Source organism: Neodiprion virginianus, chromosome 5 (assembly GCF_021901495.1).
Source record: "Neodiprion virginianus isolate iyNeoVirg1 chromosome 5, iyNeoVirg1.1, whole genome shotgun sequence".
Lineage (NCBI taxonomy): Eukaryota > Metazoa > Arthropoda > Insecta > Hymenoptera > Diprionidae > Neodiprion > Neodiprion virginianus.
In genome coordinates, this window is record NC_060881.1 from 13,955,752 (window position 1) to 13,981,945 (window position 26,194).

At 40.7% G+C, this 26,194-nt stretch overlaps 2 protein-coding genes across 3 annotated transcripts in view; one reads left to right on the forward strand and one right to left on the reverse strand.

Moving 5' to 3' along the window:
* Nucleotides 1-26,194, forward strand: part of LOC124305499 (sodium/calcium exchanger 1) — a 1,112,430-nt gene that overhangs the window by 1,040,637 nt on the left and 45,599 nt on the right. The window lies entirely within an intron of this gene.
* On the reverse strand, nt 296-1,153 carry LOC124305558 (uncharacterized protein K02A2.6-like). The gene has a single exon (XM_046765134.1). The coding sequence runs from the start codon at nt 1,151-1,153 to the stop codon at nt 296-298; it is 858 nt and encodes a 285-aa protein (XP_046621090.1).

The window sequence follows — 26,194 nt, forward strand, 5'->3', positions numbered from 1 at the left end:
ATCGGCTATAATAATTTATAGATGCCAAAAAACTACGTAACTCTGAAACGTCTTTGGGAGCTGGTGCATTTTTTACACTCAATACTTTGTCCTGCAGCGCTCATATTCCTTCGCGATTTATTTTGAACTCGAGATAACGCACTTCCGGTTGTAAGAAAGTCCATTTTTCAAATTTTAAACGCAATCCAGCTTCACTTAAACGTTTCATTACTTCTTTCAATCTCAGTAAATGAGTCTCCAAATCAACAGACGCTATCAAAATGTCATTAATGAAAACCTAATAATAATGTTGCCATTATCCTCTGAAATGATCCCGGGCCGGTTGATACCCCATAGGGTATCTATTGTACTGGAACAATCCGAGGTGCGTACTTATTACCACAAGTTTTTTTGAATCTTTTGCTAACGGCAACTGTTGGTAAGCTTCTGATGGATCGAGCTTTGTGAATAATTCACCCCTTCTTAGAGTTTCCAAAACTTCTTCAACTTTCGGTAAAGGATAATGATCAATTTCTAAGTATTTATTTAGAGTGACCTTGAAGTCACCACAGAGTCGAACCGAGCCGTCGCTCTTCAGCACAAGCACCACCGGTGAGCCCCAGTCACTGTATTCTACTGGAAAAATTATTTTCAAAGCTTCTAATCTTGACAATTTACGCGCGACCTTCTCGCGTAACGCCCATGGTATTTTTCTGGGTTGCAGGAATTTGAGACGAGCTTCTTCTTTAAGTGTTAATATTAATTCTCCTTTTGTAAACGTGCCTATGCCGGCTTCAAAAATCTTAGGGAATTCGCGTTTCAATTTTTCCGTTTCTACGGTGTTTTTTACCTTTACAGTTTGCTTCGAGCTATCTAGCTTGCTAGTAACGACCGCGTGCATATTGTTTTGGAAACGAATTGGCCACAACCCAAAGGCCTGCAACCAGTTGCGACCTAGAAGGGGTGGACCTCCCTCTTTTACTACGTGTGATATTAAATTATTCTTAATACCGTTTCTCTCTGCTGTTATCTTTAAATATCCTAAAGATGGTATAAGAAGCTTGTTGTACGTTCGCAGTGTTACTTTAGAAGTTATCAACGGTGCGTGTGAGAAAAAATTTTCATAACACTGCTTAGAGATTACTGCCGGTCTGGCGCCCGAATCTATTTCCATTTTCAGTGGTGAATTGTTTATTGTAATCGTTTAAAACTGAGGCTCCACCATAACCTCTAATACTTTTCTGTTTACTGACTCACCGGTAACAACTTCGGAAGTATTTATGGCTCATACTGGAAAAAAATCGCTTTCAAAACAGTCGTTATCAAATACTTCATTTTTGTTTACTCCCTCAGCTATTTCTCTGTCTACGTAATTTTGAGCGCGCCAAGAATGCTGTTTTAATCTCTTTTTGTTACACATTTTATAAATATGACCTTGTGTGCCGCATTTGCTACAATATTTACTCCGTAAGTAACACTCGGATTTCATGTGATTTTTCCCGACGCAACAGTGACAAGCCGTTCCTGAATTTGTTTCCGGTGGTCTCGATGATTTATTGTTGCTTCCCCGCTAATTCCATTGCCCTTCGGATGGTGCTCCGCGTCTTTGCGGTGCGCCTGCGTATCCTCGCCCCGCGCCTCGATTTTGCGTGTATTTCACGATATGCATGTCTGCTTTCTCCTGCGCGGTTGATACTTCTTTCGACGCTGATGTTGTTTGAAAACCCCCGGATTTTTCATTAGCTGACTCAACTGTTTTTGCTAATTTGATGAGATCTTCTAGCGTGGAAGACGACTCCTCTAATAATTCATATCTCACTCGCTTCTTTTGAACACCCGAAATAAGTTGGTCCTTTACTTGCGTGTTAATTTTCGTCACTACGAACTGGCATTTCTGCGCTATTGTTCGTAGAGCTAGTACATAGTCTTGTATAGACTCGTCGGACTTTTGTTTACGTTCTCGGAATGTGTATCGTTGAAGGTGCTCGTTTGGTTTCGGGCTAAAGTCGGCAGAGAGTTTTTCTTTCAGCACCGTACATGTGAGCGTCGAAGGCTCGGCTGAACCTGTGATTCCCGGTAATTCGGCGAAAACCACTGTTGAAAGTCTCGTCAACAGAATCGTGGCTTTTTTTTCTCTGGTATATCATTTAGCATTATGAAAGCTTCGAGCTGTTGCACGAAAGCTTCCCGATTTTCACCTTTTTTAAACTGTTCGATCTGACCGACCCACATGGCTGCCATCGCGTGCGATCCGCCGATTCGAATTTCCGGCACACCTAATTCTATTTTAGTTAGTATCTCAAGAAATGGCCCTGTCTCTTTCACGAATTTTCGAAATATCTTTCGAATAGTGTCAATTGTCGCGTTCGCACTGATTTCAACTTTAAACTTGTCACATATACTCGATAACTCGGTTTTATGTAAATCTTGAATCCAACCCGTTCGGCCACTATACACAAGTTCGTTAATTTCCGCCCAATTTATGTCCTCATCATTTCTCAACATACTTTTCTTAATTTATGTATTCATCCCATCCTCGTCACCACTGAGGAGTCATGCAATAAGGGGCAATAAAATAGTCTGTTTGCTATATCGCGATTTATTAACGCTCGGTGTTTCCAGGTATACAAGCCTCGTGGGCCAAAATCCTACTGACTAAATTTCACCTCGCGCATCACCCATCGATACACTCATACATGCGACTTTGACGTTTCGCTCACGTGACGCCTTACGGCTGTCACATAAACAATTAAGGGAAAGTTTACCTTATTTAAGATCAGAGTATAAAACACCAGTCAGGAATCATAAAATTCAAGAAAGAGAGAGATGGTTCTTCGGATTAGGTGATCGAAGACCATTGACAGCTGCTTCAATCGACAAACAATGTAGATTACATAAAATTATTTACACTTATTGAATAAATTAATGGTGAGATATTCCGGAAAGCAAAGGTCATAAAGTTAATGAAGGTGCCGACAATCATTGTGAATTGGGATCCTCATCTCCCAGTTCTCCAGATCAAAAATAATTCGGTAAACTGTTGAACGTAAATAGAAACCAACAACTCTTGAGCAAATTACCGGTAACCCTGAGAGAAGGCAAACGGGGATAGCATGAAATAGAAACAATAGCACAGTGGGAAACTCAAAATATGTACAACTTATTATTAGAGCTAGACAATGTGTGAAATGTGGTCAGTAACGAGTTTGTAGACATTACTCAGGTATTCAACATCTTGTCTAAGGTTGTCAGAATTTGAATGCCCTATAATGTTTCACATCTCTAATAGGCATTTACAGTATTTAGCTTCTTCACCGAGGATCTTTACATTATCATAAATCAAGGAATGATCACTGTTGATCACATGTTTTGTTAGTGCCATGTGTAGGTCATCATTCTCATGAATATTACGCTGGTGTTCTTTAAGTCTGGTATCGAGATGGCGATCAGTCTGTCGAATATAGACTTGATTACAGTCTTTGCATGATATTTTATATACCACATTTGATCGTTTGCCCATAGGGATCCTATCCTTTCCAGAATCAAAGACCAATTGTAGGTCATGTGAATTTTTTCCCACAAACTTAACATTATGTTTTGAAAACAACCTGTTCAAGGCTTCAAAGAGACCAGATACATATGGGATAGAGATAAAAGTGGTGACAGATCGGTTGTTATCATCAACACAAGAAGAACAGAAGGATCAAGAGATTATTCGAGCCTTGAAATCACACTTTCGTAAAAACCTTATCCTGAAAATTATCCAATGTCTTGACGGCGGTGAAACCAGCAGTACTGAGTACTGGTATTCTAAGGAAGCACGATGCCTGGATCAAACTCACGCAAACGACCATTTTCGACAGTTATAAACACGCTGGGTTTATCCGCAGAATTCAAGACTGTACTATAAACTCAGACGCAGATAACGTTGGCGAAGAAGACGACGTACCGCTGAACGTTTGGACAAGGGCTATTGATAATCAGCTACCCATAACAAACGAGGACTTTGAACAATATGCGTGTATTGACGATGCTGTCGCCACAAGCGAAGAACCGTTGGATGAAAACATTGTGCAAAATATCATCGCCAACGACGCCAACAACCATAACGACGGTGATGATGACGAACCGGAGGAGACTTATTCGACTCTTAGTGCCTCTGAAGCTGTGAAGGCTGCTGAAACGTTCGATGTGTGTTCAAATTAACTTTGATGATGATGTAATGAAGAGTATGATGTCTCGTATTCACAATGCTGTACGAAGTTCTTACTATCGAACAAAAATCGGTCACAAACAAACTGGAATTACAGACTTTTTACGTCCGAAACATGCATAGAATGTAGGTACACTTGGAGACAATGAATCTTAGACGGCTAATTTTCGTCGAAAATTACGTGTCAATCCAATAAGTCACTATCCCCGCGGTATTCTAAGGTTAGATTCGACGGTCATGGGTTATTTTATGTTTATTGAGATTGAGTTTGTTTCACGCTCGGCCGACTATGGTGCTGTAGGTTTTACTGTGTTGCCAACATAACTGTCTAATGTATAAAATTAGCCGTCTCAGATTCATTGTCCCCAAGTGTACATTATATACATATTATACATTTTATCTCTGATCAAACTGTAATATGTACATTATGTATGTATCTAATGTGCAATGTTAAAGTACATTTGAAGTTATTTTTTGTTAGGTTCAATACATATTTGTTTTATTTACATAGAAATAAGTCTATGTAACTATATTATGTGAATACATTGTAACGGACAGCTGTTCAAGAACGCATAATATCAACAATGCCCGTGGCATGCTCAAATCACGACAACAACTATAACGGACAGCTTATCGAGACCACCATCAACTCTGACATTGACCTACATAAACCAAAAATAATAAACAAAGACGACGGACGTTGACCAACGCATACCAGGACGATGACCAATAACAGGACACACGAATAGGGAAATGACGTCAACAAGATAACCTGACCACAGCCCTGGAAGAGTACAAAACTGGAGGTACACGAAGAGCGGGTACCAGTTGTCCGGCAAAGCGCCGAGATGCGTCATATTGTACGAAGTGTTACTCGTCCAGAGTTCATTCTCGAATTTAGCTTCACGAGTTGAGAGAGGAATTTCAAGGACAGAGCTTGGTTCGATATAAGAAAAGTATTGTAAAATTAGAGTCCATTTCTAAAGGGAGTTAGTAGAGAATAGATTGAAGCCGCGTACTTGGGACGTTTGAGCGGTAGGAACCATTGTTTGGGAGCAGAACCGATAAATTCTGAATATTATTATTTCGTTATTTTCATTTTTATTTTTGTTCACTACGGTTAACGTTATAAACCATATCGCCGTCTATGGACGATACCAATTGTTGCAGATATAAGTTTGAAAAACTGGTGGTATCGAAAAATTATCGACGGAGCCAGGAATCGAACCTGAGATCTAGAGATGCTTGACCGAAGCCTTCCTCCACTAGACCACCTAGCCGCCCTGACTCTGTTGTCGTTAATTCCTCTCATCACCAGTGAGTTCAAATTTGTTTTCTTGTGCTTGGTATGTATGAATAGAGAGTTTTCGTCTCTTGAGCACCCGATGTGAGAATGTATGTAGATGAATGTTTACATGTTGGAATCTTACGCTTCGTATGGGAAGCCATGCAAGACGGTCAAAGCCGTCTAATAAATGATTTGCAGATGTGCAGTATCATTAGTTACGAGAAGATTCATTGTTGGAGATATAAATTTAAAAAACTGGTGATTTGGAAAAATTAACGACGGAGCCAGGTGTTACGGGGTAGAATGCGTAGGCTCCGATAAGCGGTAATCGGGGCTTAGTCCACGCCCAGCCAAGGTGTTATTTGGCTATTATAGGGTCCGTTCACGTCGACTATGCACTCGCGTGCAACTACTCCCAATGCAGAAAGTGAATGGAATAGAAAGGGATCGGTATTAAGGGAAGGTGAACGATTCAAAGTATATGATTGTTTATTAGTAGTCAATGCAACGGAGTCAGTCGAGGGAAAAAGGTATGGTCTTGGTTTAGAGGGATAGGTGTCTTGCTTGAGCGCTAGAATGGATCTGCTTAGTCGAGCGGGATGTAAAAGGCAAGCTAGCCGCGAGTTTCAGAAGAATCTGCTGACTCGCGGACGATAAGAGTAGACCACAGAGCGTAAGGTAACTAAGAGTGTGGGAAAGGAATAAGAAGTCTGGAGGACGTAACATGCCCCCCCTTGGAGAAGAACGTTCGATGAGGGTACGAAATAGGATGTTCAGAAGGAAGTGGAATGCCATTAAACGTACTGACTCACTTACAGAATATTACAAAGAAAAGTCTTAAAATCTAGCGCCTAGATATTAGTGCGCGTTTAAGTGGGTTAGTATACATTTGATTAAAAGAAATTTTCAAATGACATTTTATCGTACTGACTCACTTACAGAATATTACAAGAGAGAGTCTTAAAATATAGCGTCTAGATGTTAGTGCGCGTTTAAGTGGGTTAGTATACATTTGAACAAAGTTTCTCCGGATGACATCATATAAATGTGGTGGTATATATGATAGATATTGTGTATGTTATAAACGAAACTTATGCAACATGCTGATGATTATATTATGGCTGCAGATTATCACGGGCAGAATAGGGCAATGAAAGAATATGATTGCTAATAGCGGAGAGCTTAGCGCCAGACTTCGAGGGGTTCGGAGCTATCGTTAAGGCTTTGCTCGGGGAGCAATTTACGCAGTTTAGGGATGCCTAGTTCCGTCATTTCAATTTCCGATTAGGTACGGAGCAGCGACGAAGAGCGAGGAGGCAGGTCATCGGGAAATGGTATTATTTCTAGGTGCGGGTGATGGATGGCATGGCGCGTAGGAGTTTGGGGTTTTGTACGACGCGGGTGAGGGATATGTTTAAGGCTGGGAATAATTTGTTCTGGTGATAGAATTTTAGGGCGGACGATACCTTTTTGGGCGAAGGGGATAGCGTCTACTAAGCTGGACAGGTCAAGTTCGTATTCGTTCAAGCGTCGGTCCAGGTCAATTAGTCGGTTAGGTGTGCCAATTTCAATTCATTGAAATGGACGATTTTAGTTTTTCGGGGGGTAATCCAAATTTCAGCGTTAATATTGTCAATTATACGTTTAATCGTATACACTCCTTTATAGTGGTCGTCGAATTTGGATCGGGTTTCATTCAGTAGACAGACCTTTTGACCTGCTTCGAAATTTTGGCTGTTGACATTACGGTTGTAATACGTCTTGGAACGATGCTTTGCTTGTTGTAGGTTGGACGCGGCGTGTTTTCGTATGCTGGATAGATTAGCGATTGAGTCTAGAAGGAAGGAATCGTAGGAACGAGTATACGCGCTGGCAGGATTCGCATCTGTTGGGAGTGCGGCTTGAGAGCCAAAAATTAGTTGGTGGGAGGTGAAGTTAGTACTTTCGTGCTTCGCGGTGTTATAACAAAAAATTGCAAAGCGGATGTAATCGTCCCAGTCGTTACCAGCATCCGTGTAGTGTTTGATGTGTTCAGTGGGAACAAGGTGACTGCGTTCTAGCGATCCGTTAGACTATGGGCGGTAAGCTGTGGTTCGTATTTGCTTAATTCTGAAAAGTTTACGAAGTTGTTTGATGACTGTGCTCATAAAATTCTGTCCTTGGTCTGTAAGTATTGCTCGAGAAGCACCATAACATGTAATGTTTTCTTTTGCGAATGTTGCGCCTATAGTTTTGGCGGTGGCACCAGGTAAAGGAATGACGTCCAGGAATTTTGTCGAATCGCATTGTATCGTTAAGAGATATTTGTTGTTCGATTTAGTAAGGGGTAGAGGTCCAACAATATCTAATGCCACTTTGACGAATGCATCGGCAGGCGTGTCCGTTATCATTATTCGCAATTTGGTTTTTACTCTGACCAATTTTTTTCTTTGGCAACTCTCGCAGTTCTTATGGAATCTTGGATTTGTTCTTTTATACGTGGCCAAAAATGCTTTTGTCTAATGCGGTTATATATTTTAGTGACACCTTAATGACCGCCGACTAACAATTCGTGGCATTCTCTGATTATTTCTTTTCGTAAACATTCGTCTGGGATGACAGTACGTGTTTCAACAAAGCATGATTTGAATTTCGAAGTCTGCGAAAATATAGGATAGAAGTTTATGGAAAACGCAGGGATCGAGAGCGTCTAAACTATCATCGGTTATCGGGAGGGCAAGAGACTTTAGGTTTGAATCGGCTGAAGCCGTTTTGAGTTTGGACAATAGCTTGAAGATGTCGTATGGGTTGCTTTTATCTGAGCTCTATGTTTTCAATACTAGGGTGAAAATACGTCGACTATTGTGCTTAGATTCAATGATATCAAATTTTCGCGGACGAGGCCTCATTACTATTTTTGGGTCAACGATATTCTCGTCGGCAAGTTGGGCTGGTAAACCCTTAATCCAAGCGCAGTCTGTCGATATGAAGTGCGCATAGTTGGTTTTGAGCATCAAAAGTCCATCATTGGTATCTTTGACTTTGTCTGATACTGGTATGTCGTCCAAGTTGTCAATAAAATATGCGAAACCGTGAGGGTCATTAATTTGATCATCGTTAGTGTTAAGAGCACTGTCATGGTTATGGTCAGTAATTTCCGTATGGGAGTCGAATTGTTGAGTGCACGTACAGTATTCGGTGTCTGTGAGCAAGTCGGAACTGTCGTCGTTATCAGAGGTGGGCGGGAAAGGTGAGGGGGGAGGAGAACAAGAGTGTAAGGAAGGGTTCGTCGGCCTGGAAGTAGCGGGGGGTATCTCCTAGCGCAACGCGGAGGCCCGACAGGGGGGGGGGGGGCATAATGACGTCAGTGGATGGGGGCGGAGATGGAATCGGACGAGGTGCTGCAGGTTTAGTCAGACGTTCCGATTTCTTTCGCAGATAGCGGTGGACGTAATCCAGATGTGGAAGGGACAGGGTCAGGGGGGTTAGTATGAACGGGTGGGGGTGTAATGCAGGGGCGCGCAGTGGCAGGAAGCGCAGGGTCGAGGCGGCAAAGGGTGATACTTATTTTCGAATTTTTAAAAACATAATGGATCATTCTGCGTACCACGCTCCATTCTAATTTGTCGAGTCCGCAACCTATCAATGGCATCGAGACGGATGTTACGCCACCTTCTTGCAAGGTTTTCCTAAAGTTAACCAAGGTGTCAAAAAAAACGTGGGGCAAAGGTTTGTCACTGTATTTGGGCTTCGTAACTAGGTTATAGATTTTTCGGTTTCCATGTACCACAGAAATAACGTCAGTCACAGTCAGATCGAATTCTCTTAGTTGTTCGCGGTTTATGAATTTACGTTCTGCCAGTTCTGAAGCGATTCCTTTTGACATTTGGCAGTCAGCCGATGTGCAATGAACCAAGTTATCCTTTTGCTGGAAAAGGTCAGCTTTTATTTCTTTGATACATCTTTTACGCATGAGAGGAAAAGTTTCGCTTTCTATGAGGAAATCGCTATAAGAAGGGCCCGGTAAATCGGTGGCTGGACACAAGTCATCGGTTCGTGATCCAGTTTCTGGGGTCTCTAAGTCATCCGAGCTGAGGGAAGAATCTGAAAAGTAGCTCAGGTACGGTCTTTTATGAGGCCCAGGATTTGTTGAAGAATTTGTTTCGCGATGGCGTTCAGGTTGGCGATGTACTTGGATTGGTGCCGGGGCAACGAGAGGGAGTTTGAGGAGCAACGGAGTTTCTTTATCGCTGAACTCATCGTCGGAGAGATCAGAAGAATCAGAGGAATCAGAGGAGTATATCATCTTACAGGGTTGTGAGATTTTAGGGTGCTTCAGCGGAGCTGGGTTGGTGGACTCGTCTGTGGTCTGTCGAGGGCGTCTGGGGTACTGATGAGTCTTGTTTGTGCGATTTTTTGGTTTATCGCTAGAGGCCTCAGTCGTTGGACGGGGGCGTTTTGCATCTATAGGAAGAATTTGAGCGGTGTCGGGCGGTGCGTTCCTGGACAGAGCATCAGCGTTGGTATTAGATTTTTCGGACTTGTATTTCGTATCGAAGTCGTACTCTGATAGTTCTAAGCTCCATCGTCATAAACGGGAATTAGGCTTCGTGACGCTTTTTACCCATTTGAGTGGCTCGTGGTCTGTTATTAAAGTGAACTTCTGACCATAGATCTAGGGGCGGAAGTGATTCATACTCCAGTAGGCGGCTAAGAATTCTTTATCAGGTACCGAGTAGTTTCATTCAGCGGGCTTGAGGGCTCGGGATGCGTATGCTACCGGTAGGTCGGCACCGTTTTTATCTTGACTGAGAACTGCACCTATCGCGAATTTTGACGCGTCTGTAGTGAGCGCAAATGGTTTGTTGAAGTCCGGGTGTTGTAGAATTGATTCTTTGCATAAACAATGGCGTAAGGTTTCGAAAGCAGACTGGTGTTCGGACGTCCAGATGAAAGGGGTATCCTTCTTCGTTAAATTGTCAAGGCATTTAGCAATTTTTCCAAAATTTGGAACAAATCTTCGGTAGTAACCTAAAGGGTCAAGGAACTGTCTAACATTTTTCAGACTTTTGGGGACAGGATACTCTTTTACAGCTATTAATTTACCAGGGTCAGGTTTTACTCCTGACTCAGTTATGAGGTGTCCGGGGTAATCGACTTCCTTTCGCAAGAATTCGCACTTGTCTGGCTGTAGAGTTAAACCAGCAGCGGTTAGTCGCTTCATTAATTTCTGAAATTTAATTTCATGTTCTTGCAAGTTTCGAGCGTAAATAACTATGTCATCTAAATATACCAACATCTCGTTGCCTTGTAGGCCTAGGAGGACTTGGTCCATGAGCCTTTAAAACGTGGCGGGGGCGTTCTTTAGTTCGAAGGGCATACGGGAGAATTCATAACGGCCTCTTGGTGTCAAAAATGCAGTTTTCGTGCTGTGATCGGGATGCATGGGAATTTGGTGGAACCCGGAAGCAAGGTCGAATGTGGAAAAGTATTTAGCTGAACCAAGCTGGTCAAGGATTTCCGTCATATCGGGCATGGGGTATGCGTCGCCGACTGTTTTTTTGTTAAGTTTTCTGTAGTCGATTACCATACGCCATCGTTTATTGCCGGCACTATCCGGTTTTTTTGAAACGATCCACACCGGGGAATTATACGGAGATGAGGAATGTTTATTAAGATTTTGCTTGAGTAGTTTATCAACTTGGAATTCGATTTCGTCTTTGTAAATCTGGGGAAAACGGTATTGTTTGGTATGAACAGGCGTATAGACCGTCGTGGGGATAGTGTGATGAGATAAATTGGTGTGGCCTGATTTGTCACCTGGGAGATGAAAGAGATGGTTAAATTCTCCTACGAAATTAAATATCGATTGTTTTTCGGTGTCATTCAAATGATCAGGATGTAAGCTGCTCTTTAGGACGTCCAATCTTTCTGACCTACTGTCAGTCAAGAGCACTGTTGCGGCACCGGAACAGGGTGTACTATCGTCAGCGATAGGAGGATCGGATTGCAGTTGCGCTAGGTCAGTGGACTGGATGGGGCAGGAGGGGGGATTATTAGTCGGTCGCGATGTACGCTTGGCGGCAGAAAGAATTAATGAGTTGCTGAGGAGAGGGCCTGTGTGCGAAACGAGGGTTTTAGCGCAGGCATCGCTGTGGTGGTTACTCGGTGCAGTGGGCTTAACGTTGGGCATGACTGTACTCAGTGGCTCGTCGAAGTCGTCTAGGGTTACTGTTGGGAGTCTTATCTCTACGGCAGATTCGTTACAATTGAACGCGTACGAGTAAGCGATGCCGTTCTGGATTTCAACTAACTCTTCACCACATAGAACTTTGTTGCCTAAGTCGATGCGTTTAAGATAACCTACTTTAGTGTCTAGGTTCGCAACTATTAGTGGGATGGTTTACACGGTACGGGCCTGTATTGTAATTACGCGCGTTTTTTCGGATGCGGACGAGGGTTCATCGAATTTATTAAAGTGGATTGGCAATAAGGATCCAATCATCACCGAGTTTGAGTTAAAAGAAATAGTTGCTTTCTCTTTTCGTAAGAAGGGCTGACCTAAGATACCCTCGTGCGAAATCGGAAACGAGTCAGGGACCAAGTGAAAGGTGTCGGATTTATTATTAAAACGCATTTCAGTTTTTGCGATAGTTTGCATCTTTTTGTCTGTTATACTAGTCAGCGTCAAACGTTCGTCGTTCGAGGGGCCTAACGGAACTTTCTTTGACCAAGTTGACGTCTGCACCGGTGTCAATAATAAATGTAGATATTTTTATTAGCTCGGGGGTGTCGATCGAAATCAGTGGAGGGTCAGCTGAAGCTGTTATGAGGATATGACTTAAAGATCGGAACGCTAGTTGTTTGCATCGTTCGCGGGCGCGTTCTTCCCGCGGGCGATGTTCCCGTTTAAATGTTTATTTGAGCCTGCATTGCCTTGATTATTAAGCGGAGAGGATCTAAATCAGTCTACTGTGTGGCCTCTGCGATTACAATTGTCGCAGTGTAGTTCTTGGTTTATGTTGCATTCTGTGGAAGTGGCCCATTCTGCGACATATGGTACAATATCTTTTACTTTGCAGACGGTGACATTCCGTGATGGAGTGACCCTGGAGGTTACAAAATTGACGACTGCTGGGCAGAGCATTTACGCGGCCAGCAGAACAGGTGTTCGGATCGAGCGCTTGGGCGTAAGGTCTGGGCTCGGTACGAGGCGCTGGTTGATGAGCGTAACCAGGTGTGGGCAATGACATCGGGGGGGGGGGGGGGGGGGTGAAGGAGGCCGCGGCGGGCACCTGAGACAGAGGAGCAGCATGGGGGGGGGGGGGGGTAACGGCAGGCACATGGGTGTAGCAGGGGTAAAATATTGTGCAGAGAATTGCATCCGACGGTTAATTAGCTCGGCTTCTTCACCTTCGGCGATGGTGACGGCAGTTTTGAAGGTCGGTCATGGTCAGATAGTAGCGATTCTCCACTCCAATTCTGGCCGAAGCCCTCTAATAAACGATCTATTGGTATCCTTCTCTGGATCATCCAGTAGAAGCGTTGCTAAGTCTGGTGGGTGCTTGGCTATGATCGCTGTGCTTATTTCCTTTGATATTGCTCTTATTCTGCACGAGTAATCTATGATGCGCTCATATGGTTGTTGTGTAATTCTATCTCATTGAGCAGATAACTGCCGTATGGGGATATCCGGGCGGTATGCTCGGCTGAGGGCAGTTATGAGGTCCTCGACGTCATTACAGTTAATGCCTATTAAATATTGAGAAGCGGGGCCTGTAAACTTTGATTGCGCAAATTTGGCGAGAGTCATTTTCACAAAGGGCATGTTGTGGCCGTTGGAAGGGGGGATTGTCGGCAAGACATCTTTTACTGACCAAAAATTTGAACCGGTTTCGTTAGTTGGTGCCATGTTGATTCAAGCAGGGTATTGCAAGTACAGGAATAAAAATATCAACTCAACACTAAGACTTAGAATAGACTTACGGGGCGAAGGTAAACACAAAAACAGTGTACAGCATGGTTGTCGGCAGCTGGACGCAGGTGAAACTTGAAGAGGCGATACACGTCATGCGTCGGCACGAGGAGGGTATAGATGAGATACTCCGTGGCGTGTTGATAAATAACAGTGGTAATCCAGGTCTTAGGGCGATGCCACTTTCGGGTCCAGATTCTCGTCTTTACAGGGTTGCAGGAGTCCGAATGAGCGGGAAGGGTCCATTCAATATTTGTCGGTTGAAAAGGTGATGTGTTCAGATGCGGTGTGCGACTTAACTTGGCTATCGCATTGAATTTCCACTCACTACACAGTTATTCGACGTCGTGCGTATCGATGAATTTCAATAGTACCAAAATGTGACGGAGTTATTGAAATTGGGGACTCTTTGCAGAGCCTGTGTCCTTGGCGAGTTGAATAGGTTCCGCATGCCTGTCACAGTACTTTGTGGACCAGAGTCCGTTCGTAACACGGCTATCACGGATTGGTACGGCGTTAGAAATTTTGAGCACTGAACACTTTCGTAGAAAACATGCAGCACTGCACTGACGGGTAGGTCGACGGGCAAAACCGCTGCCACCAAAATGTTACGGGGTAGAATGCGTAGGCTCCGATGAGCGGTAATCGGAGCTTACTTCACGCCCAGCCAAGGTGTTATTTGGCTATTATAGGGTCTGTTCACGTCGACTATGCACTCGCGTGCTACTACTTCAAATGCAGGAAGTGAATGGAATAGAAAGGGATCGGTATTAAGGGAAGGTAAACGATTTAAAGTATATGATTGTTTATCAGTAGTCAATGCAACGGAGTCGGTCGAGGGAAAAAGGTATGGTCTTGGTTTAGAGGGATAGGTGTTTTGCTTGAGCGCTAGGACGGATCTGCTTAGTTTAGCGGGATGTAGAAGGCAAGCTAGCCGCGAGTTACAGAAGAATCTGCTGACTCGCGGTCGATAAGAGTAGACCACAGAGCGTAAGGTAACTAAGAGTGTGGGAAAGGAATGAGAAATCTGGACGACGTAACACAGGAATCGAACCAATCGATTGAATTTTCTCGTAACTAATGATACTTCACATCCGCATATCATTTATTAGACGGCTTTGACCGTCTTGCACGGCTTCCCATCAGAACCGTAAGATTCCAACTTGTAAACATTTATCTACATACATTCTTACATCGGGTGCTCAAGAGGCGAAAACTTTCTATTCGATACCAATTGCATTTGGAATTATTGCTATTAAGAAATATATACTGTCTAAACATGCACTCGTCTGTCTCGTGGTCAAACATATTACTTTGAAAAGGGAGGGGAAGTAAACCAACAGCCAGCCAAGGCAATCCCTGGTCTGGAGGATTGGAAGTGTTTGGGGTCAGTAAACCACAACAGAAATAGGCAGGCGACTCTGTTTATTCCGAGTTCGCAATTGGAAGGGAGTACTGGTAAGCCCGTATCTCCGAGTAGGTGACATGCGCCCTCCAGCTGGAAGCAACGGCCGAACAAGTCCTTGTCTTTCCGAAGGGAGTAACGGGTGAAGGTGCCTGTTCACACATCAAGGCGGCTTTGGTGATACCTTAGTCCGTATAGTTCGACTGTTCAAGGTTTTTGGGTCTGATAAGCTGATCCTGCTTTTAACCCATCAGAGGGGGTTCATTGTAAACATACGTTTTTATTATAAACTGACAAAGAACACACAATAACGGGTTTATCTTGTAGGCTCTGGCCTCAAGATAAACCGCACCCATTACAACATAAATAAATAAAATACAAGCTTAAATTATCTGGTCGTTTTGTGCGTTGTCCGGTTAGTACGACGTAATACCGCCGGTCCTTTGGCCGTCGTTATGTCCGGATTCTACTGTACATACATATGTGTATACCATTTGTCACCACACATTCGTAATATTCTACAGATGATTCTATGGACTCATTCTCTTTGTCCACCATCGACATTATGACTTATGATTTGCTAGGCACTTTGTGCCTGGGACTGAGTATTATTCCACAGTGCATGCTGAGTTCAGCTACGTAGTTTCTCGTGCAAACCTTATTATGTAAAAGGTATATCTGTCAGCTAATGTATGTGGAAAATGTAGATGCTCATTGATATTAATAAATAAACAATTTCTGTAGACTCTCTTCGTTATAAAGAAGTGTATAGAAAACACAATTAATGAAGCCGACTGCGATTGACATTTATTTTCAAATTAGAATGCACTTTCGAGACCTTGACATAAAATAATTGAAGTTTTACTGAAACACACGCATGTTTGAAAAAAAAAATTCACAATTAATGAGCAAATCTCATAAATTTAGACCTGAGTAATATACCAACTCAACCAACATGATATGACTTACCTACCGGCTTTACTTCACGTGTTTCAGCTCCGGTGGAATCTTCGTTTTTATTAAAAAAATTTTGCCGCCACACCCACATCAATTTCTTGCACACTGTTTGAGGTTACGTTTTGGAAACTGTCAAACATAATTCCGCAAAAACACTACTTATACAAAGATACGAAGAAAAACTACAGAAAGTTTTGGATCACATTTAAACATGTGCTATACCGTCATCGCGCCTCTGGGACGAGCTGGAAGAATTTATGGGGAATTGGAATTCGGCGAATCAGCTTCGCAGCAGGACTATTGAGATTTTCGCCACCAGACAGCATTCAAGCGTTCACATAAATTTTGTATGGGCGAGCGACTTTCCATATCATGGAAATCATAGAGAATCGTTACACCACGAGTCAATATAGAGAGATCCTCTAAAATGCACGACTGTATTTGTCACTAACACTTGTAACGTGGCAGTTCGGCTAGGCCTGCCCGTTACAAGAGACTCCCTGAACCCTGGGCGAGATCCCGGAAGCAGGGTCTAGAAAATCGAGTCGCGGAATAATCTCAGAGAGCGCCAGAACTGGAGTCACGCACCCGAGCTTCGACAGGGACGAAATAGAGCATTGCGACCCAGATATTTCAGGCTTTTGTTTTTAATTTTTTTTCGAGTGCACCGGCTACCCTCCAGTGACCAACTCCAACACCGAACATCTTTCGAGGCAAGGCGAAACCACGAAGATCTCGCGGGAAGGACACCGAGGCTGCGGAGGGGGAGGCAACGCAGATCCCTGCAGCGAGGGAATCCAAGGCGGACGCGATTCCCGCTGGCGGCCGGCGCGCCGCAGCCTCCCCGCTCACCCCGCTTGCGCCCAACCAAGGCAACCGCGAGGTACCAGCTAGCGACGAGGGAGCACCACCCCGCCCAACCCCAGGACTACGTAGCGCTGCGCGGGAGACGACATCGCGATCTAGCCTTAAGTTCTGCGCCGCGTAGAGACGATAGGTGCGCGGCAGGTTGCGCAATCCCCAAAATCGATGACCGATCGATTGTTGCGCATTCTTAGGGTGATGACGTCACGAAAAATTAGCGCGACGAGATCGGCGTTGCGACCATCCGAGATCACTCTAGTTCTGGCGAGGAGACGAGACAGGTGTTCTTAGTTTGCGTTAGTACTGGGTGCCCGTTTAGAGAAATTTTTTTTTTTTGTGTGGTTAGTTGCGAGGAAGAATGAGCCGTCACGAGGGAGTCGGCCACTTTGTCCAGTGGATGTGGAGCGGTAAGCGTTGTTAACATTCTCGCGATCGAATTTCGAGGGTAATTGAGTCAAGGCTGATCCGATAAAGGGTAGCCGTTTTCTTTGGTTAGTTTGCGTGTCGAAAAGTACTCGAAATTCGTTTGCCGATTCTTTTGCTTGGTGACCGTAGCCTGAGTTGCGCGTGAGAGAGTAACGTTAACTTCGGGGGATCCAGAAAATCGAGTCGAGCCACGGGTTGAGCCGAGACGTTATTGTCTCGAGCTTGAGTGTGACCGAAGTCCGTTACACGGGGTCATTTCACGTCATCCGGCACATCCTCGATTCTCGTATAGGTCGCGAGCAATCACGGGGAGCATTCGAATTCGCGACTGCGTCCCGCCGTCGCCGAGGAAGTGAAGCTCGGGTGCGTGCTGAGAAGAGTATGCGTTTGTAGAGGATCGCGGGTGTCGCGACGAGCCTCGCATCACTTTAGTTATTTAATATATTTTTTTTTCTTTCTTTCTTCTTTTTTTTTGTTTGCATTATCAGTTAGTATTAAGTTGGCGATCAGCGCCATTTTGTAAAGGACGTTCGCGGGCAGCGCATCGAGTCCGATTTTGTTTTTGGTTTTTAGGAAGTAGGGTATTGTTAAGACGGCGACTAGCGCACGTAGGCCGTAGAGGTCTCCTAGATTTATTCACCTTTTTTTTTTTTGTTTGTTATTATTTTTTTATTTTTATTTTATTTGGAGTATTCCTACCTTTCTTATTTAGTTTAGGTAAAAGAAACATTGTATTTGAAATCGCGAAGGACGACTTGCGTGGTCGTATTATCATTCTTTTTATTTTTTTATTATTTTTATTTCTTTTGTTTTTGTATTATCGCTGATGAGAAATATATCATTGGGGTTTTATAGTAATTTAGCCACATCACGCGTTGGCATACCTGTGTTGCAATTCTCTCGACCCAAACTTTACCCCTCCCCTCTCCGCGGTACTGAGCTACCGAGCATATAGTCGCGGTGTGTCGTATTATCGATTTCGAGGCGTGTTGATCACGCCAGGCGCCCAACAAACTTCGCGACATTGTTTTAGATCCAGGGTACATCGTGGACGCCAAATTATTGTGCACGCGGTAAGTTCCCGGTTATTTGCTCCGAGTAACCGAGGTGCAGAAAAAACACGTCACACACTATATATAAGACAATAACACGTTAAGCTCGTAGGATGATCAATAATTATTGCCTGAAGATGATTGGCCGTGGCCCATCGAAACGTCACAACCTTCTAAATAATCAATGAAAAGATTTTTTACTATGACCAACTACGGCGAATTATTTTTAATATATAATCACAGTGGTCACTAATTGGGAACTCCTGTATATGGGGCATTCCATGCCAAACCGACCTACCATCGAAATTGACAATTTTGATTCCGTCGTGATTTTTTCACCTTTTTGTACTCTGTGAAAAAGAGCTCCATGATTTTTTCAAATTTTTTTATCAAGCCGTTCACAAGATATGAATTTTTCAAAATTTCAAATTTTTTTTATATGCTCATAACTTTTTCAAAAATGCATGAATTTGAATTTTTTTTTTCAAATTGTGTGCATTTTCATGAATTTTTCGAAAATTTGATGCAAAAAAATATCGAATAATTATTTACTTGATTTTTTTTAATTCATAGATTAAATTCTGATTTTGAACATTGTTTGTATCCTTCAATTTTTTTTTGAAAAATTCTGAAAACATCTACTTCCCATTTCACTTTTAAGCCTTGTCCCGTCGTGGGAAAACAATTTTTTCTATTTTTTCAGAATTTTTCAAAATTATCGAATTTTTTTTTAATAAAAGAACTTCAAGCATTATTTTTAATGTGTTATAGAAATTCTTATTTTCAACCTCAGTATGCGAAATAATAACTATTTGGAGTGATAAATATGGGAAATAAGTACTTGCTCCAGTAGCCGCTGCACAGCGCTACAAGCGCTCAGCTGTTTCCTGGCATCGCGGTCAGCTGTTTTCTAGCATTCATTTATGTTTCGAGTCACATCAAAATATTGCGGTGTCGTTAGAGAAATACTAGAGAAAGAATTGTTATTTAGCTGTGTTATTTTCAGAAATAAGTAAAAGTCATTATTTGTTATAACATGTTGTCAACTTTTGCAAAATTCAATGTGTGCTGCAATCCATCGAATTTAGAAAATCACAAAGCGAACAAATCTTTGAGGTTAGCTTCTCGTTATTTACGAGTGAATTATAAATTGCGTAGCACAGATTATCTGTGTACAGTCTGCCGGAAAAAAATGAATCTCAGTCTCAAAGAAGAAGAAAAAGAATCATCTGAGAGCGATGATAACGATGCCAATTCTGATGTAACAGATGGTAATATTGATGATGAACTCTGAACCAACTCTTTCAGGTATTCGGCGTATTACGATTTCTTTCTTAATCAGTTTAATTCTTCTACTATCGAACCGCTTTTTTCCAAAATAAAGTTTCTACAGCATATTTTTCAGGAATAGATTTATTATTCAGTCAAGAAGTAATGTCGCAGCTTAGTACTCTCTCTCAACTAAGCATTAATACACAGCTACCTGCTATCAATGATGCCTTAACATCGTTAAATCAGTCTCCAATACCTACTTATAAAGTAAATAATCAAACATATCTAGCAAACAAAATACTAGTGTAAATAGCTATTTGTCGACTGCATTTGGTTTAGAAAAAGATTTGAACGATCAAATACATTCACGAGAGTTTTTGAACATGATTGATGCCTTGAAAACAAAATTTCACGATAAAGAGATGTAAAAAATAGAAAAAGTTCAAATTCTTACTTTGCTACCGCAGGATTGGAGCGTGTATAAAATTTGCAATATTAGGGATACAACAAAAGATATGGCAAAAGTCGCAAAGTCTCTCAGAGAAAAATGTGGAATATTGTCAATACCAGAATCGAAACCAGGTAAATAAAACCACATTTTCCAAGTTAGTTATAGTGTTATTAAATAATTTTTTTTCTATAATTCAATTTTTGTTATAAGGTCGACCTCTATCTGATGATGTTAAATCAAAAGTTTTTAAATTTTACGTTGATGATGAAACAAGTATTAATATGCCAGGCATAAAAGACTTCGTTTCTATTCGAAATAATGAAGGCGGCCGTGAACATGTTCAAAAATGACTTATTCTCTCGAATCTAAGTAAGTTATATGAGCTGTTTAAAATTGAACATCCGGAGTGCCAAGTTGGATTCTCTTTGTTTGCATCATTACATCCCAAGTACTGTGTACTTGCAGGATCTGGCGGTACGCATACTGTTCGAGTATGTTCAATCCATCAAAACACAAAACTTATGATGTTAGGCAAGTATAAAAAAAATGGGTGCGTGTACTTATGTACGCGCGTGAGAAGTTATACTTTTTTGGCATCATTAAAAAACAATAAAACAAATAACGGATGTCTTACATTATATTTAAATAATCTATTAAATTTTTGTCACGAACTTTTTATTAAATGTTCTATTAAATTTATTTCCTCATTTTGTAAATATTAAAAAACCAATAATAAATATTCAACATTGATAATTTAATAATATTTAGTATTAATTATATTAAATAATGATATTTTAATTTATATCAATAAACAATACATACGGATAACTAACCTCAATTATATTGGAGCACTTGAAAAAGTATTTTAGTACAATTTTTTCACTAATATTCACAAATTTTTCGAGACTTAATGAATTCGGTTGAGTGGGCAACTTCATCCTGTTAATTTTGTGTTACAATTTTGTGTTACAGTGATGCGCGCGCATCTTGAAATTTCACTCTCATCAGTTTTTCATAACGCGCCTAAAGAAGTATAACTTCAAAAAAAAATTTAATAATTTTTTTATTTCAATTGTTTTTCTCATAATCGTCTATTCAATCTAGTTTTCTTGTACAATTGATTTTAGGTTGCAATTTGGCCAGCTTAACTGACAATCTCCCAACACCTTTAAACGAGTTTAATGATTGTTTAAAAATAATTATCTGTCAAAATCCATCATCGAAATGCTATTTCAGAAAATGCAAAAACTGTCCAGGAATAGAAATTCTCAAAGACTTTCGCGCTAAAATTACGGAACTTTTGCCTGAAGCATTTATTGCACAGTCGCAAGCAAAGTTCATGAGGACTCTGAAAGAATCCTTAGGAATCGACGAATTTCTTGTGGTTTGTGATTTTGCCGAGAATTACAAATTCATTATTAAAAATGCAGCACCTGGTTTTCACTAGAATAATAAGCAATCAACTATATTTCCGGTGGTGATTTATTTCAAAGTAAATAACGAGTTATCGCACAGAAGTTTGGTGATTATATCTGATTGTAACACCCATGATTCGAATGCAGTTCATGTTTTTTTTAAATTATCATTGATTTTATTAAGACCTTGTCTTAAGATGCTGAAAAAATACATTACTTTTCGGATGGAGCGCCACAATAGTTCAAAAACTACAAAAGTTTTATCAACCTTTATTATCATGAAGAAGATTTCAAAATAAATGCCATTTGATGAACAAATTTCAACCTTTCGAGAGTTGTACGACTGGGCTCAAACAACTAATTCACTAAACATCGAGGTTAAGTTTTCAACAATGGAAAATTATCAAAAAGCAACCGAAGCTCTCAATATTCGGTACTCAAAGGCTAAAACTATAACTGGCACTCAAAAATTCCATTGCGTCATTCCAAACACAGATTGATCGTTATCGATGAGAGTAATTTCCAGCTCAAACGAGAATCACTCACGTAAAATATTTAAACGCCAACGAAATTAAAACAAAAAAATTCAAGAATAAAAATGTTATTCCTAATTCAGATTTATTATTTTCACGATTTCCGATTACCTCCATTTGTGATTTTTTATTGATATTTTATTTTATAAGACATTAAAAATCATAATTATATCATATTAAGTTAAAAAAAAAAAATTCGATAATTTTGAAAAATTCTGAAAAATCGAAAAAATTGTTTTCCCACGACGGGACCAGGCTTAAAATTTGTGAAATGCGAAGTAGTTTTTTGAGAATTTTTCAAAAAAAATCGAAGGATACAAACAATGATCAAATTCGAATTTAATCAATGAATTAAAAAAAATCAAGTCAATAATTTTTCGATATTTTTTTGCATCAAATGTTCGAAAATTTCATGAAAATACACGCAATCTGAAAAACAAAAATTGAAATTGATGCATTTTTGAAAAAGTTATGAGCATTAAAAAAAAAAACATCTAAAATTTTGATAAATTCATATCTCGTGAACGGCTTGATGAAAAAAATCGAAAAAAATCATGGAGCTCTTTTTCACAGAGTAAAAAATATAAAAAAATTAGGACGAAATTAAAATTGTCAATTTCGATGGTAGGTCGGTTTGGCATGGAATACCCCATATCTACATACACCAAAAATTGTACTTCATAAATCAAGTCTAAAGAATTAAAAGTCGTTGAAAACGAACGCCAATTTCAGCAATGCAGAAATCTCATAAGTATATTTCGAATGTCCGTTCATCGATCACATTGATATAGGGCTAAGCGAAAGCTCTAAAAATCTGTAAATCTATGAAACTCGTCAGGAATCGAATTTTATCGTGAAAGGGGAGCGATATGTCATAAAATTTTCACCGGATAGTACAAAGATTTCTTATCTGGGTAAAAGATAGTGCGGTCGGTCACGCGCGTCATTTTATTTTATTTTTTCTAATAAACTTGACGTGATTGGCGACAGCCAATGTTAATAAATCAATAATGTGAATCCGCAATAAAGATTTACATTGACACCGGGTCAATTTGATTAGTAAGCAAAGATGCAAGTCGTCACCCTGAAGCAGGCCAGAGTTTCACGATCGTGGGAAATTATTCTAATTACACATTCACAAAAGTATCAAGATCCATTGTTAAAGATAAATAGTTGTTATCGACTTTACTGACGGAACGGCTAGGGACTCCTGTTCCGCAATAGCTAGATGGAACGGATGCTAGTGACCTTTTATTTTCTACGATTGGACACACTGTTTTTTCTCCCGACTAGTCACGACCAGCCCCCTGACACTCACCACTGCTCGTATACTAAAAAAATTGTACGCGTTTTGTCCCCGTTTTTTAATTCCTCTACATGGTGCTAGTAGACTTCTGACACGCTCGCTGCCCTCGCTGACCGCGCGCAAGCTTGTCAGACAACTACTAGCGCTACTAGTGGTGGAGATTGGCGGCAGAATCGAGGGACATTTTGCGAAGCACTTTTAGCAGCGTGTGTCAGGGGGCTGGTCACTACGACTCTCGAACACGTCGCCTGTAACCTATGTGTAAATAAATCCGAAGTATCTTTTGTAATCCAAAGTAAAATCATTCTGCTTCCTAGTAATTTTAACAACTATAAATCAATAATGCGAACTCATCACAGGAACCACTCTGTTCACAAGTGATTGATATGTTGAGCAATTGAAGTTTAGCCCAATGTTTAGTAATCATTGTATGAATAAAAATAACGAAAATTGGTTACGAAAAAAAGATTTACGAAATAACATAAAATTTTACTTATGTGGAATGAAAATCCGCCATTCATCCAATGAGTTGATTCCACCCTCGACTTCGTTGCATATTCCGGCACGTTTCACTATTATAGTTTGATGTTGGGTCGGAGTAAGCTGCAATCAGGTTCGTAAATAATCTTAACAAACCGAATAGAAATAGTGGTGACGTAGTCTTATACATCCGTACTGTGTAAAAACTTATTATTCCATAATTTTCCAATAATTGTATTACCCGCGTTTCACTAATAACAAACTCTGATAGCTGATCGTGCAACGCGGCACGTGCTTCCACAGGCTTGGCGTTGTCTGTCACGATGCTCTCGTTGAAAGGACGGGAAATATTGTATCGTATGGCGTATTGATGTTTCCTGTAGCTAAGTTGTTATAGTCTCAGTGATTAAAGATGTATTTAGCCAACAGTAGCTGCCATCTGTACCTGAGACGATCCACAAATGTTGTCATGGGTTTTGGGCCTCAAAATTTCGATTTCAAAGATGATATTATATGTCTCTGTGGTTGGGTCGGTGGGGTCAGGTTATGCCGCCCGCGACGTGATATTTATGTTCTGCTAGCTGTCAGTCGAGGGAGGTTACTTGGACTAGAATTTGCCGTCGATTATCCGAATTAATTTTAGATTTTTGAATACTCGAAAGCGAATAACAAAACGGGTATAAATAATAACCTTGTCGTAATCTCGATCCCAATTATGAATTCGTCGGTTCTGCGTATATTTATATTCTACGTCATGTGTCAGTTCAGTGAGTTTGTGCCGTTTGCTATCTGCGAGTAATTATTCGTATTATTTCTCTTCTCGTTCTCATAGAATAAATAAGAGCAACACGAAACTTATAATCTCTATTTACTTCAATCACGATTTTGATTTCGTTTGGGTCTTTTACAAGTTCCGAAAAAATACAGACAATGTATATGAGTTATAGAAAGCGATGTAGGAACAATTATCGTCAGAAAATTTTGAAGTCACGGATGTAGTTCACATAGTTGCCACGTGATTTGTAATACCAGAAGATATAACTAGCACCGCCACGCTATATCTTTGATGCAGGAAGCAAAAGACGTGATGCATGCGTGTAATGCCGGTACAACATGTTGCCAAGTAAGTTGTCGGTGTTATTCGTAATCCAAAGCCAGAGCAGCTACCATTTCCTCATTTCACCATCAAATCATATAAGACAGAGCGCAAAATGTGTGCTTCATCAGCACCGATCGGCATCATACCGGATAGTTCCATCCATTCAGTGCAACTGTGAAAATTCTCCCAATTTCTGTGAATGGTAACCGATCAGTAGAAATTTTTTCAAAATTTTAAACATTAAAACGTCACGCCACTTTTTGCAAAAATAATGCATTAATTGACCAAGTTTCATTGTAATCGCTTGATCGGTGTAGGAGTTTTGGCTCGCCGCATTCTCGAGGTGTACAATACAATTTTATTACCACCATTGTAAATCAAAATACGCTGTTAACCTTTGTAATATCTTGTAATAAGTCAGAGTATAATCGTGAAAAATAATAGCGTTACAATCCACTGATCTCACAGATATATTAAGCAAATTATTGATAGATAAACGTGCGCTGTCGGGAAGCTGAAGAAAAAGAAATCAATCGTAGTCACAATTGAACCCGGACCGCTCAGTTCGATGCGCTTGATAAAATTCACTTAACTTTAGGGAGGCTGATTATAATTCACGTAACTCCGAGGCAGCAGATTATGAAGGAAGTAACTTTCGCGTGACGATGATAAACAAGGTAATTCCACGGGTACTGATCATAATCCAATCAACTTTACCTTTTAATCAACAATAAATTTGAGTCAGATTCCGCCTTTTACATTAATCTCAGCATATCTCTGAATCTTACAAACTTAGTTTTACCTAACGACTCCGTTAGAATATCAGCAACATTGTGTTCTAAATTGATTTTTATGATATCAATGATTTTATCCATGTAACTTTTGTTCACGAAGTGATAATGAGTTTCTATGTATTTACAAATTTTCGTGTAATTACCAAATTTGGCAATACTTATTGCTCCTGAATTATCTTCGTAAACACATATCGGTTTTTTCATTTCAATTTTAAAGTCCTTAAGCACATCTCTTGATAAACTGTGGGTTTCTTAATGTAATTCTAGCGTTTAGGTATTAATTGAACACACTGAAGATTGAGATTGCACTCGATTCTATTTTGTTTATTAAAGCACATGTTCTCAGATAGAGAGGGCAATCAAGCAGATGGGAGACACCGCGCATGCGCGTAGAGTTTACATAGGATCGTGCGCACGCACGATTTACACGCATAAATTGTATGTATTGCATCACTCATACTTTTTCAACACTTATCTTATCTCAGTTCGCTTAGATTCAGATAATGCTACATATTCCGAGGCGGTTAAAGATTTGGTTATACTGCCTTGCTTTTTGGATTTTCAATAAATCACGTTTCCGAACATTCTGATTACATAACGACTCGTTAATTTTATGTATATGATATCTCCAGCCTAGTCCGCATCGACATAACAATCAAATATATCAGCATAAAATTTCTCTTAAAAGGTAATTTTTTTTCTAGTT